The following is a 13,125-nucleotide window of genomic DNA, read 5'->3' as shown; positions in this document are numbered from 1 at the left end:
TTTTTCGTATCACGTAATGGAGGATTTAATTTTTATTTAATATTTGGTATCTTTACTATATTCTCTCTCTCTCTCTCTCTCTATCTGTTTTCTTTTCTCTCTCTCCGTATCTCTACTTGTGTACTCTTTTTCTCTCTTTCTGTCTCTCTGTCTCTACTTGTGTTCCCTTTTCCTCTTTCTCTTTTTACTTGTGTTTCCTTTTATCTCTCTCTCTCTCTCTCTTCTACTTGTGTACACTTTTCCTCTTTCACTATCTATCTCTGTTCCCTTTTCCCTTCCTCTTTCTCTCTCTGTCTCTCTATCTGTGTTCCATTTTCCCTTTCTCTCTTTGTCTATTTTTTTGTGTACCCTTTTCCTCTTTCTGTCTCTCTTTCTCTCTACTTGTGTTCTTTTTTCTTCTTTTCTTTCTTCGTCTCTCTATCTGTATTTCTTTTTCTCTCTCTTACTCTCTCCTCTTCATCATAGTTTTCTTTTCTCTCTCTCTATCCGCGTTTCCTTTTCTCCCACTCTCTCTCTCTCTCTCTCTCTATTTATTTAGCTATCTGTATTCCCTTTTTTCTCTCTCTTTATCTCTCTCTTTTTCTCTCTTTCTATCACAGTTTCTTTTTCTCTATCTCTCATTCTCTCTCTCTCTCTCTCTTGACATGTTTAATACCAACGTTTTTACACAATCATAATTCAAATCATTACGATTATTATATGAGGTTGTTGTGTTGTTTCATTCAGGTAAATAATTACTTTTCATTATTATTATTATTATTATTATTATTATCAAAAACATTAGCAGAAGATATTTATTTTGTAACCGTTTATTATGTTTTCTACTGGCAACCACGTAATCATTTTTTATGTTATAATTATTAAAATTTTATTTGTGTCACATCATTTAGATTTCGCCAATATTCATTTTTACTTATACACAAAAAATAAGAAGGAAACGATGATGATGATAATAATAATAATGATAATAATTTCGTGAAAATTAAAATGTAATTTATCTTTATCTTTTTTTCTTTTCTTGTTTTCTTGTATGGAAAGTACAAAATTTTTAGTCAAAATACGACGACGACGACGACGTACAAAATGGCCACGCATCAAATTTTTTTTTTTTTTTTCTAGAAACAATTTTCGAAAAAAAAAAAAAAAAAGTTTTGCGATTGTTCGGCCATAGTAAAGGGGGAAAAAGAAAAACAAAATCGTCCTTTTTTTTTATTTTCCAAAGGGAATTTTCCGTTGTCCAGTTTTTAAAAAAAAAAGAAAACCCTTTTCGAGAGAGAGAGAGAGAGAGAAAGAGAGAAAATGTATTCCGGAAGTGAAAATTTTTATTTATTTTCTTTTCTCCCTATCGGCGGCGGAATTCCTTTTTTTTTTTTTTTCCCAACGATCGTCTCTCAAAAGTTTTTCTTCTCCCCCCACCTCCCCCCCCCTCATTTTTCTTTTTAGTTTTTCATATATACTCAAACCATTTGGGAAACCTTTAAGTTTATAACAAGTGGCGATGGTGGCGGTGGTGACGATGGTGACTCTTCTTACAGTTGGTGACGTCTCTTACTGGCACGACCACTTTGATTTTTTCCATTCTTCTTCTTCTTCTTCTTCTTCATTTTCTTTCAATTATCTAATCCTTCGAATCATTATTATTATTATTATTATTAAACAATAAAGTATATTTCTATCCTTTTTTAACAATAATAATAATAATAATAATCGTTTTGTTTCATTTGGGAAAAAATTTCATAAACTCGTTAATCGATTTTCATTTTCATTTTTCCTTTTCTATTTCGTGGTTATTTATCAATAAGCAGACGACGATAAGAAATCTTTTTTTTTTGCTTTGTGTCGATAATACGTAGAATGGCGTCAGCAAAAAAAAAAAAAAAATTCGGATGAAAATATACGACGAAGACAGGAGGAGGAGGAGAAAGGGGAAGGAAGGGAGAGGGAAGAGAAAAAAAAAACGGTGAAAGCAAATTAAAATGTCATAAATAACAAAATTATCGGACGGAACTAAAAGAAAAAAAAAAAGAAAAAAAACGTAGTAATAATAATAATAAAAAGAGGAAAAAAAGGAAAAAGAAAGAAAGAAAGAAAATGTAACGGAGGGAGGAAAAAAAAAAGAGAAAAAATAGTGTAAAAACCAGAGAAGAATAAATCAACCGGAAAGATAATCAAAAGATGAGACCAATGAATGAATGAATGAATGATTTTCTCCGTCCACGATAGTAATAATAATAATAATAAAAAGGGTAACGACGATATATATGTATTGGAGTTTTCAGTTAACAAAAAAAAAAAAAACAAATTTTCCCAATATTTTGTTTAACGGTCTGTCAAAAGAGAGAGAGAGAAAGAGAGAGAAAGGGAAAATTTAGGTCATTGAACATTGTTTTGCGAAAAAAAAAAAATGTTGCCAACTTAAATATTAAATTCGATTATTTTGTAATTATTATTACCGTAAATTTTAACCAGATTCGTTTTATTTTTCGCAATGATACCAACTTAATTCATTTACGATGAAAAATGTTAATAATAATGATGATGACAATAAAAAAAAGAATATTCTGAAAAACATCTGGAAGATTTTTTTTTTTTTACATTAATAAAAAAAAAAAATGGATAAAAAATTTCGACTTTGTACAAAAGTAAAAAAATTATTATTATTATTATTATTATTATTATCATTATTATTATTATTTTCGGACTCCGTATATATATATATATATAAAAAAGTGAATTCAGTATAGGGAGACCCCCGCAGGTTTTAAAATTAACGCGTAAATAAAAAAAGAAAACGGCGAAAAAAATTTTTATTTATTTATTTTTTTTCTGCTTCCACGTTTTTTTTTAAATTTGGCTAAATCGTTTCTTTGTGCACGAAGTCGCACATTTATTTATTTATTTATTTATTAACAAAATGAGATTATTTATAGGGATACCTGAAGTGTTTTGTATTTATTATTCCAAACAATTTTTTTTTTTTTTTTTTCTAAAGATAATTATTTCCTTTTAAAATCGTTATTATTATTATTATTATTTTGTTTCGTATTAAATCATCATCATCATCATCATCATCATCATTATTATTATTATTAAGAAAAAAAATAAAAATATATTAAAGCTTAACGTCGTCGATTTAACAACATAAATAGAAAAAGAAAAAAAAAGATAAATTTATAAATTTTTTTTTTAACGTGTCACTAGTAGAAACGAATAAGAAAATTATTATTATTATTATTATACGTATTAATATAAATTTATCGTGAATATAGAAAACGATCGAATAGTTATAATAATAATAATATCTTATCAGAAGTTTCCTCTTGACTGGACAAAGGCTAACAAAAAATAGAAAATTCGACTTATATTTTTTTTTCCCGTTCGTTCTTTCTAATGCCACGTTTTTTTTTCCCTGATCGTTTTCGTATACAAATCGCCACCCTTAAAAATCTATAAAAAAAAAAAAATTGACCCTTTATTAACGATGAATTGTATTTATAAAAACTAAAGTGATAGAGAGAGAGAGAGAGAGAAAGTGACGTCATCAACATATACGATCGTGACAGTAGCAGAAGAAAAAGAGGAAAATTTTTTCTGTCAAATCCAAACCGTTGAGTTGTTGTTGATGAAAGGCGGTGGTCAAATTGCTTAACGGAAACGTCCCGGAGTGAGTAAGAGAGAGAGAGAGATAATTCCTGAAAAATGCACTTTTATTTCTCTTCCTTTTTTTCTTTTTTTTTCTATCATTGATTTGTTTCCTTTTCCGGTTTGAATTACTTGGTGCATGACAATTTGTCTTCCTTCTATTTCTTTTTCTTTTTTCTTTTTACTCTTTATAAAACGTTTTTTTTCCATTTTGAAAACGAAATAATTTTATGTTTGTTTTATATTTTTAAAACTTTTATTTATTTTTATTTGTTTGTTTGTTTGTTTGTTTGGCAAACTTTTTTTTGCCATTTTTTTTTTATATTAACGGTTATCGATCGATATATATATATGGTTTGTTTTTAGTTTTTTTTCGATTGTTTTTTTTTATTTGTTTGTTTCCTTTTTTACAAATTTTATCGGTTTTCTTCTTCTTCTTCTTCTTTTGCGGTAAATGTATTAGATTAACCTTTTTATTATTATTATTATTATTATTATTATTAATTTTGTCCAAACCGTAAACGATATATATAGAAAAAGAGAAATAATCCACCCTTCCAACCGACACGACGACAACCTCCCTTTTTATTATTTATATCTATGACATATTGTCAAACGATATTAAGAACGAGTGGTCGGATGGTGGCGGTGGTGGTGGTGGTGGGGGCGATGGTGCTCTCGCATCTTTTCACCATAAGTGACGTATTTCCTTTTTCTCTTTTTTCTAGAAAATATTGATGATTTCCCTTTCCGGACTCGTATATAATTTCTTTCTTTCTTTCTTTCTTTAAATTTTCATCGTCGTCATTATCATTATCATTATTATTATTATCGACAACCCTTTTTAATAAAAAAATTATTCATTCGTAAAAACAATGCTTCCTTTTTTTTTAGGGGGGGGAGGGGGGAAATCGATTCGATAACAAATTAAAAAAAAAAAAAAAAACAAAAGATAGGATGATGATTAAAATGACGTAACAACACGTTATTAATTAATTAATTTATTTATTTATTTAATTATCATTATTTAATTTATACATTATTATTATTATTATTAATTAATCATTCAATCAATCATTCCAAAAAAAAATTAAGAGATCAAAAATTTTTACATGAATTGGCTATATATATATATATTTAATTATAACAACCTCATTTCCGTTTGTTTATTTATTAATTTATAAACAATTATCATTATTATTATCATTACTATTATTATTATTATTATTACTGTATAAAATACAAAGGAAAACGAAGGGAAAAAAAAGGATAAGAAGAATCAAAAAAATAGGAAAAAAAAAAAAGAAAAATGAAAAAAAAAATATCTAAATATGATCTACATATTAATAATAATACCTGCTAATTATTATTATCATTATCATTATTATTATTAGTATTATCATCATTTGGATCCGCATGTTAATTCCTTATGGATATCCACGTTAAGAAAAAAAATTTGTCCGCCGTCGGTTTGTTTTTTTTTTTTTTTTTTTACACGCGTTCCGTTTATATTTGAAACCCCCTAAAAAATTGACTAGAATTGTAATAATGATGGTGATGATGATGAGCCTTAATACGTCACTGACACGCGAAGGCTTTGTTTCGTTCACGCTATGGGCCACCAACTTCTCGGTGGAGGTTGCATCAATGCCGGATGGGTATAGGTTGGAAGGGTTAAAGGTACGCCGTGGGGTTTATCTCTGTTCAAATCGAAATATGTACTTCCCGATGGTTTTGGACCGCAGGGTTTACCATCTCTTACTAAAACGGGTACTGCTACTCGTCGCGGTGAAGGCATCGTACCGACGGAAGTACTCCGCGAATCGTGGATACCTTTTTCTTGCTGTGCTCGTTTCGTTTTGTACCGATGATTTTGAAACCATATTTTGACCTTGAAAAAAGAAAAGAAATTTTAGTTTGTTTTATCACGTGACGACGATGATGGGAATGATGATGATGATGGTTACCTGGGTAGGTGTTAGCCTTATTATGGAAGCTAAATGTTCTCTTTCCGGTGCTGATAAATATTTCTGTTGTCTAAACCTTCTTTCTAATTCGTAGGTTTGAGCTTTTGAAAAAAGAACTCTTCGTTTTCTCTTTTTATGACCCGTTATTTGACCGCCTGGAGATTCCAAAGCGGACTGAAAATGTCAGAAAAAGAGTTTTATCTTCTGCCACGTTCGATCGCGTAACTAATAAAGTAACATTTCCCTTACCTCGACCGTTAATTGTTCGTGATTTTCTTCTTCTTCCATTTCATTTTGATTAGATATGTTATCCGTCGTGTCAGGACCACCGATTCCGGGACTTCTCGCTCCTCTAGTATGATCTGGAGAAATTCCCTTATAATTCGTAGGACTCGGGTAACCGCGATATGAATCGATTGAAATATCATCAGGATGTTCGGATCCCGGTAAATGAGTTTGCGATGATGGTGACGTACTATCGGGGCTGACTTGTTGTTCTATGGGAACGTCTAATAATAATAATAATAGCAGAAGGATAAAATTAATCTCGAATCGTTTCGCCAATAAAAAACTTTTTTTTTTTTGTTAAAATCAATTTGACGTAGATGAATAAAACCAGAAATGAAAGAGAGAGAGAGAGAGAGAGAGAGATGTAATAAGGGTAGGAAAGAAAAAGATGGGTGAAATTTCAAATTGTCAGATTTGTAATTGATAACCTAATTTGCATAGGTACAAAAGACCTAGTAGTTTCGACCCCTTTTGTCCCTGCCACGTCTTTTGTTATTGTAAATTTACTCGCACAAACACATTACACCTTTTACAATACACACATACATCCATCCGCCATTTTGTTTCTTTGTGTTGTAACAACATGGAGATGACATTATTAATATTTGTTGGCGTGAAAGAGGTATAATAAAACGGTAGCCATTATATATTATTTACCATGTCTTGATGGTTCTTGCCTAGTCCACTGTGCGTGAGGATGAAGTCCATCGTGTTGATTAGATAATGTATGATGAGCTGAATATAAACCCGCAGCCAAATGAGCCTGTTGTGCTGCTGCTAAACTTGCGGCTATGTGATGATTGAATTCGGGAGTTATCGCACCACCACCACCACCACCACCGCCGCCGCCGCCGCCACTTCCGGGTAACATAGTTTGTAAAGAATCTGGAATGTTTTTATTTAACAATAATAATAATAATAATAATAATAATTTAATGAAGGTTGCGTTAGGAAAGGAAACAAATAACTCACTGTGAGATGGTTCCGAATCGGGATGACCACCCGTTTTTCCTTGTTCGTTTAGGTCTAATATATCACAGATTTGAAAACCGGAAGAACGAGAAACTCCCACCGGCATTTTCATACTTTCTAGAAACCTGTAGAAAAAAAAAAAAAAAAATCGGGTAAAATTTTCACAATTTCGAACGTTTTCCCGACGACGACAACGACAACAAAAAATCCTTTTTAACGTAAATTAAATTTAACCTTTGACCTTTTTAAATATTAAATAATTTTTTTTTTAAAGAGTGATAATTACACCGCGGTAGAAAAATCGTGCCAATTGACGAATGAATGAATGAAAAAATTTGCAAATTTATCATATTCTAAAACCACGTCAAAAAAAAAAAGACAAAAAAAACTTACGAGTATCTCATTATTATTATTATTATTATTATTATTATTATTAAAAAAAAAAAGTTAATATCACTAACGATAATGACGCGCACGTCATACGCACAGCATCCACGGACATACGATGATAATAATAATAAATTTTTTCGTTTTTTTTCTTTTCCGTTGGTATTGTATGTCATTCACGAACAGGTTGATCAGGTAGACTGAAAAAACAACTCACGGGGGTTGTGTGTAAAAAAAAAAAGGCAGACGATCAGGCACCATAACTACCACCACCACCACTACCACCACCGCCGCTACCACTACCAGACTCATTCAGACCCTCTACGAATTTTTTTTTTGATTTTCTTACACTCGATTGATTTTTTTTTGTAAAAAAAAAAACCTGAACCTGACAATGTTGATTTAACGTTGCCTCAAGCGATCACTTTTACAATCGGATAACAAAAAAAAATTTTCCATTTTTCTCACACTCGCCTTTTTTTTTTTTTTTTTTATTCTTATACTTTTACGAAACGGTTATAAAGTTTTTTTTATATCATCTACAACCCTCGAAACATAATAATAATAATAATGATAATAATAATAATAATGAATGAAAAACAGAAAAATGATTTTTTTTTTTTTTATATAAGAACGTGTAAGAAGAAGAAGAAGAAGTAAATTCTTTGATTAATGATTTTGTCGTGTTTTCAGTTTTTTTTTTTTTTTTTAAATACTCGTGCAAACAACAGCAGCAACAACGCGTCGGATAATTATCATTATTATTATTATTATTATTATTAATGAATGAATTATGTAAAAATCGTTTAAAAGACAGGTACGAATGCCGAAAGGGAAGGGAAAAAAAATGACAACCGAAAGAAACAAACTCGTACAAAATCGAATACCTTTTTTTTTTTCCGAAGGGGGAAGAAGGGAGGGGGGCTTTAATTCATACCCTTCCTTATCATCATCATCATCACATTCCGATCGATTTGCTTCTCTCCCCCACTTCCTCCTTCTCCTCCATCCATTTTTCCCAAATCAAAATTCATTCACATCAAACGCGACACCGAAACTTTTTTCCTTCTTTTCTTTTTTTTTTTACTCATCGTAATATTATTATTATTATTATTATTGCTTTTGATGACGACGTGTCATTAGGTACGACGTGACAAGTTAGGTTTAAAATAAATCGAAAATAATAAAAAATAATCGAAATGAAAAAATTTTTACCGAATGAAAAACAAAATCGCGGCTTAAAAAAAAATTATTATTATTATTATTATTATTATTATTATTATTATTTTGTTAAAGTTTTGATAAAAATCGATTAGATAAATATATTTAATTTTTTATCAATTAGATAAATCCGTTATTTATGTACATAAATATATATATGTATATATTTATTTATCTTTCTACCAAAAAAAAAAAAAAAAAAAAATGGTCGTCAGATCGACTTCTGTTAACGATAAAAAAAAAAAAAATTATCGATTTGATTGATTATTATTATTATCATTATCATTATTATTATTATTTGGTCGTTAAAAAAATGAGGAGTCGAAGAAGAAGAAGAAGAAGAAATAGAAAATGTCGAATTTTTAAAAATACAAGAATAACAACCCGCAAATGTTGTAAAAGATAAAAACGATTTTGATGAAATGAACGAAAAAGAAGAAAAAGAAAAAATCAGGCATCGTGAGTAAGAATTCATAAAAAAGATTAAAACAAGAAGAAGAAGAAGAACAACCAACAACAACAATCAACAATCAACAATCGACAATCGACAATGAATGCCGACATTCATTTATAAATTGTATGAACCTCTTGACGAAAGAAAAACGAACAGAAAAAAAATGCAAAAACTTTTTTTTTTGTTTGTATCACGTTTTTTTCGAAAGGTTGTTGTTGGTTGTTGGTTGTTGCCGGTTGTTGTTGTCCTTGTCGTTCGTAGTAATTTAAAAAAAAAAAATTTTTTATTTTTGTTTTCGGGGTGAAAAATTTCTCGGTACCTGTTAATAAGAAAAAATTTTGCATTTTTATCGGAGGAAAATGATTTAAGAAAGGTCAAATGTCACGAGGTCATCGAATTGATTTCTGTTGATGAGAGAGAGAGAGAGAGAGAGAGAGAAAGAGAAAGAGAGAGAGAGAGAGAGAGAAAATTGTTGTTGTTTTTATACTAACCCAGTTGGAAAAAATGCTGGACACCAGGGTGGTAGTCCGATTGTTGGACACCACATAAAAACGGGTGGTGGAAAATTCGGCGTTCTACCACCACCACTACCCGTACCGAATATGGTTCCTCGTCCAGGACCGGAACCAGGACCGGTATGAGACCCGGTATGGGCACCGGTACCCGTCGGTTCATCCGCAAATGGTATTTTTAATAAGTTTCTCCTATCGTCGGTTTCGTTTTTTTTTAAATTATCCTCCGTTCGTACGTTTTCCATTTTTTCTTTTCTACCCATTTCCGGCCACGACGACGACGACGACGACGACGACGATGACGACGGCGATGATAATAATGATGGTGATCCTTTTGTTTTATTTATTTTTAATTTTTTAATTTTATTATTATAATTAATAATTTCCTCATCGTTTTTTTCTAATAATAACGAATCGATATCTCGTTTTTTAAAATCTTTATACGTTTCGATATTATTATTATCTTTCGTAACATTTTCCGTCGTTACTTTATCATCATCATTTTCCTCTTCATCGTCATCACCATCGCCTTTTCCTTCTTCCTCCTCCTCTTCAATCGTTTCCACTTCCCTTTCTTCTTCTTCTTCTTTTTTTTCTTTTTCTTTTTTTTTATTCATTTTTTTAATCGTTAATTCATTTTTTATTTCTTCATCCGATCTATTTATTTTTTTTGACATTTTCACTACATTAACAAATTTTTTTTCTTTTTACTTTTTCAACTTCCGCCACTTTTTCAACACCGACACAATTTTCAGTAATAATAATAATAACAAGAATTTTCAAAAAAAAAAAAAATTTCTTCAATTTTCCGTCTCTTACTTTTACTTTTGTCAATTTTATTCGTAAATGATAATAATTTCACATACTATTATTATTATTATTATTATTATTATTATTATTATTACGTAATAAACAATTACGATGATAATAATAATAATTTATTACTACCCGTTAAACGATTTGTAATTTTTTTAACGTTAATACGATGTTAATATTATTGTGATTGAAAAGGTCCATTCTAGGTTAAATTTAATAAATGGGTAATTACTATTATTATTTTTATTCACGATTGACCTAAAAATATTACGGTAATTTATTTATTTATTAAAAAATTATTAATTAATAAGACGTCGTTAGTTTATTACGTACGCACACACACACACACACATATATATATATATATATTTTTTTTTTCGGTTAAATATTTTAAATACACTCGCGATTAAAATATTATTATTATTAGTATTAGTATTATTATTATTAATAAGAAGTCTACTTAAAAAAAAAAAAAAAGCACTCAAATTCGATGTAAGTTGTTGTACTCGAACTCGAACTCGAACTGATACTTTTAATAAAAAAAAGTCCCGCACGGATTTTTGTCAAGTGGACAATTTGCGAACCACCCTAGTTTAATAATAATAATGATAATAATAATATAAGGACACGATCATCATTATTATCATCGTGAACGTAACACTTACGCATATTCAAAACTACTCGAAGACATATTTTTTACCCCCGCCGCGTTACCGAATAAAAAAAATGTATGCGCGTGTAAAAAAAGGTAAACAACAACTACAAACAACAAAAAGAAAAAAACGTATTAAACGACAACGACAACAACAACAACAACATCATCTTCGTCATAATAACCGCGAAAATTTCGTGAAAAAAAAAAAATTCTCCGGGGAACGAAAAAAAAAAAAAAAAAAAAAAAATTACGAACGACGAAAACGTGTTTAAAAAAAATTTATTATTATTATTATTGTTAAATGATTTCGCGTTCGCATTTGATAAACTTGATTAAATGGGGTCATCTTAAAAATCGTTTAAGGGATGAAACTTTAAAAATAATAAATGGTATTGGTGAAATGATTGACCAATTAGAAAACATGTCAAAGGGCGGACCGATGAAAACGACCAATCAAAACGTATTATCGCCTTAGTGCAAGAAAGGATTTTTAGTTTTTTAAAAAACGTTCCAGAACGTTTGAAACGAACAATTTTTTTTTTTTTTCTGTTTTCATTAAAGAAAATAGCAGAAGATTTAAAATGATTTTAAATAATAATAATAATAATAATAATAATAATAATAATAATAATAATAATAATAATAATAATAATAATAATAATAATAATAATAATTTTCTTTATAAAGGAAAAAAAAGGAAATTAATTCGAAAGAGGAAGGGGAAGGGGAAAGGGGAGGAAATCGCAAATTTATTAATTAGATAATTGAGTTGCCACCCGATTGATCAATAAACCCCCCTCCTCCTCCATTGTTTATCGTTTTTTTTTTTAAAAATAATTATCCCGGAGGCATTGATGAAATCGTTATAAAAACCATAGAGTAAATAAAAAATTTAAAAGTAAATAGAAAAAATAACATGAACGGAAGAGGGACGTGAAAATTTTCTTTTCCTTTTTTTTTTTTTTTAATTATCGATAAACAACCATAACCGAAAATAATAATAATAATAATAATAATAATAATAATAATAATAATGAGTAAAAACCGTTAAAATTTTTTTTTTCTTTTATAGAATTAATTAAAAATATTTTTTTCCGGATAAACCGATGATGAAAAGGGAAAAAAAGAGAAAAATTGTTTTCTTCTTCTTCTCCAGGTTATTTATACCCTTTCGTCACTGAAATCATGGAATTCGGTTACAACTGGAGAAATATATGGGAGATGATATTGTTTCGTTATGATTGGTTCGAGAATATGCTCGAAAGAGGAGAGAGTCTTCCCCCCTCCCTTCTTCCTCCTCTTGTCACAGTTAATTGAATATAGATTTCAGATATAAAAAAAAAAAAATCATTTCGGGGTTGTTACGTTGTCGAGAAAGTTTTTAAAAGAGGAAACGAGGAAGAATAAAAAAAAAAATCAGGACCGTAATTAGAATATTTAAAAAAAACAACAGAATTATTATTATTATTATTATTTAAAAAAAATTTTAAAACTTTTTGGATTATTTCGAATAAAATATGTTTAAAAAATTTTTTTTTTGTTCAATCACGGTAAATAATTACAGTATGTATGTATCGATCGATCGATTTATTGATTGATTGATAATAAAATTAGATAAACAAGGAATACGTAGTAGTAATAATAATAATAATAATAATTGAAAAAAATATTTTTTTTTCGGATCAAATTTATAATAAAATTAAATACGAGAAATTATTTTGCTTGCGGGGAGAAATTTTTTTTTTTTTTACCGGGATTCTGAATCGTCTGCTGTGGGAAGGATTTACATCCCTTCTACCCTTAAGTTAATATATAATTATAAATTTAAAAAAAAAAAAAAAAACTTACTTGTAATCGTCGGCATATTCGTTTTGATACCAACAATCCGAATACCCGCCAACAGGTTCGTCATAAATCGTTGAAAAATTCATTGAATTTTCTTTAAATTTCCATTCGACGGATATAAAAGCAACCTGGAAAAAAACTTTTTTTTTTTTTTTTGTTTTCCTTAAAATCAACACGAAAAAAAAAATAAAAAAAATTTAATAAAAATAAACGCGTGAATGAATGAATGAATGAATTAATCATACCTTCGAAATATGTCGTAAATTTTTTTTTAGCAGACGACGAATAAAAATTTTTATTTATTTATTATTAATAAATTGATTTTGGGATACGTAGTGGGCGCCGAGAGGAAAACTAAAAAAAAAA

The 13,125-nt window shown here is 29.1% G+C and overlaps 2 protein-coding genes across 2 annotated transcripts; both read right to left on the bottom strand.

Annotated features, from left to right (window-relative positions):
• Positions 1–5,248: 5,248 nt before the first annotated feature.
• Phum_PHUM284030 (Antennapedia, putative) lies at positions 5,249–7,715 on the bottom strand (the record flags this gene model as incomplete). Its single annotated transcript, XM_002426830.1, has 7 exons — positions 5,249–5,533; positions 5,610–5,783; positions 5,859–6,118; positions 6,555–6,782; positions 6,870–6,994; positions 7,156–7,222; positions 7,664–7,715. The coding sequence occupies 7 exons, from the start codon at positions 7,713–7,715 to the stop codon at positions 5,249–5,251; spliced, it is 1,191 nt and encodes a 396-aa protein (XP_002426875.1).
• Positions 7,716–9,295: 1,580 nt separating this feature from the next.
• Positions 9,296–9,688, bottom strand: Phum_PHUM284020 (uncharacterized protein; the record flags this gene model as incomplete). The annotated part of the gene is made up of 2 exons (XM_002426829.1): positions 9,296–9,335; positions 9,423–9,688. 2 exons carry the CDS (start codon positions 9,686–9,688, stop codon positions 9,296–9,298), a joined length of 306 nt encoding a protein of 101 aa, XP_002426874.1.
• Between the last annotated feature and the right edge of the window lie 3,437 nt (positions 9,689–13,125).

The sequence above is a fragment of the Pediculus humanus genome, genomic scaffold (genome assembly GCF_000006295.1).
Source record: "Pediculus humanus corporis 1103172107667 genomic scaffold, whole genome shotgun sequence".
In the NCBI taxonomy this organism is placed as follows: domain Eukaryota; kingdom Metazoa; phylum Arthropoda; class Insecta; order Psocodea; family Pediculidae; genus Pediculus; species Pediculus humanus.
The sequence above is the reverse complement of the archived record's forward strand: the minus strand, read 5'-3'. Positions and strand labels throughout refer to the sequence as shown.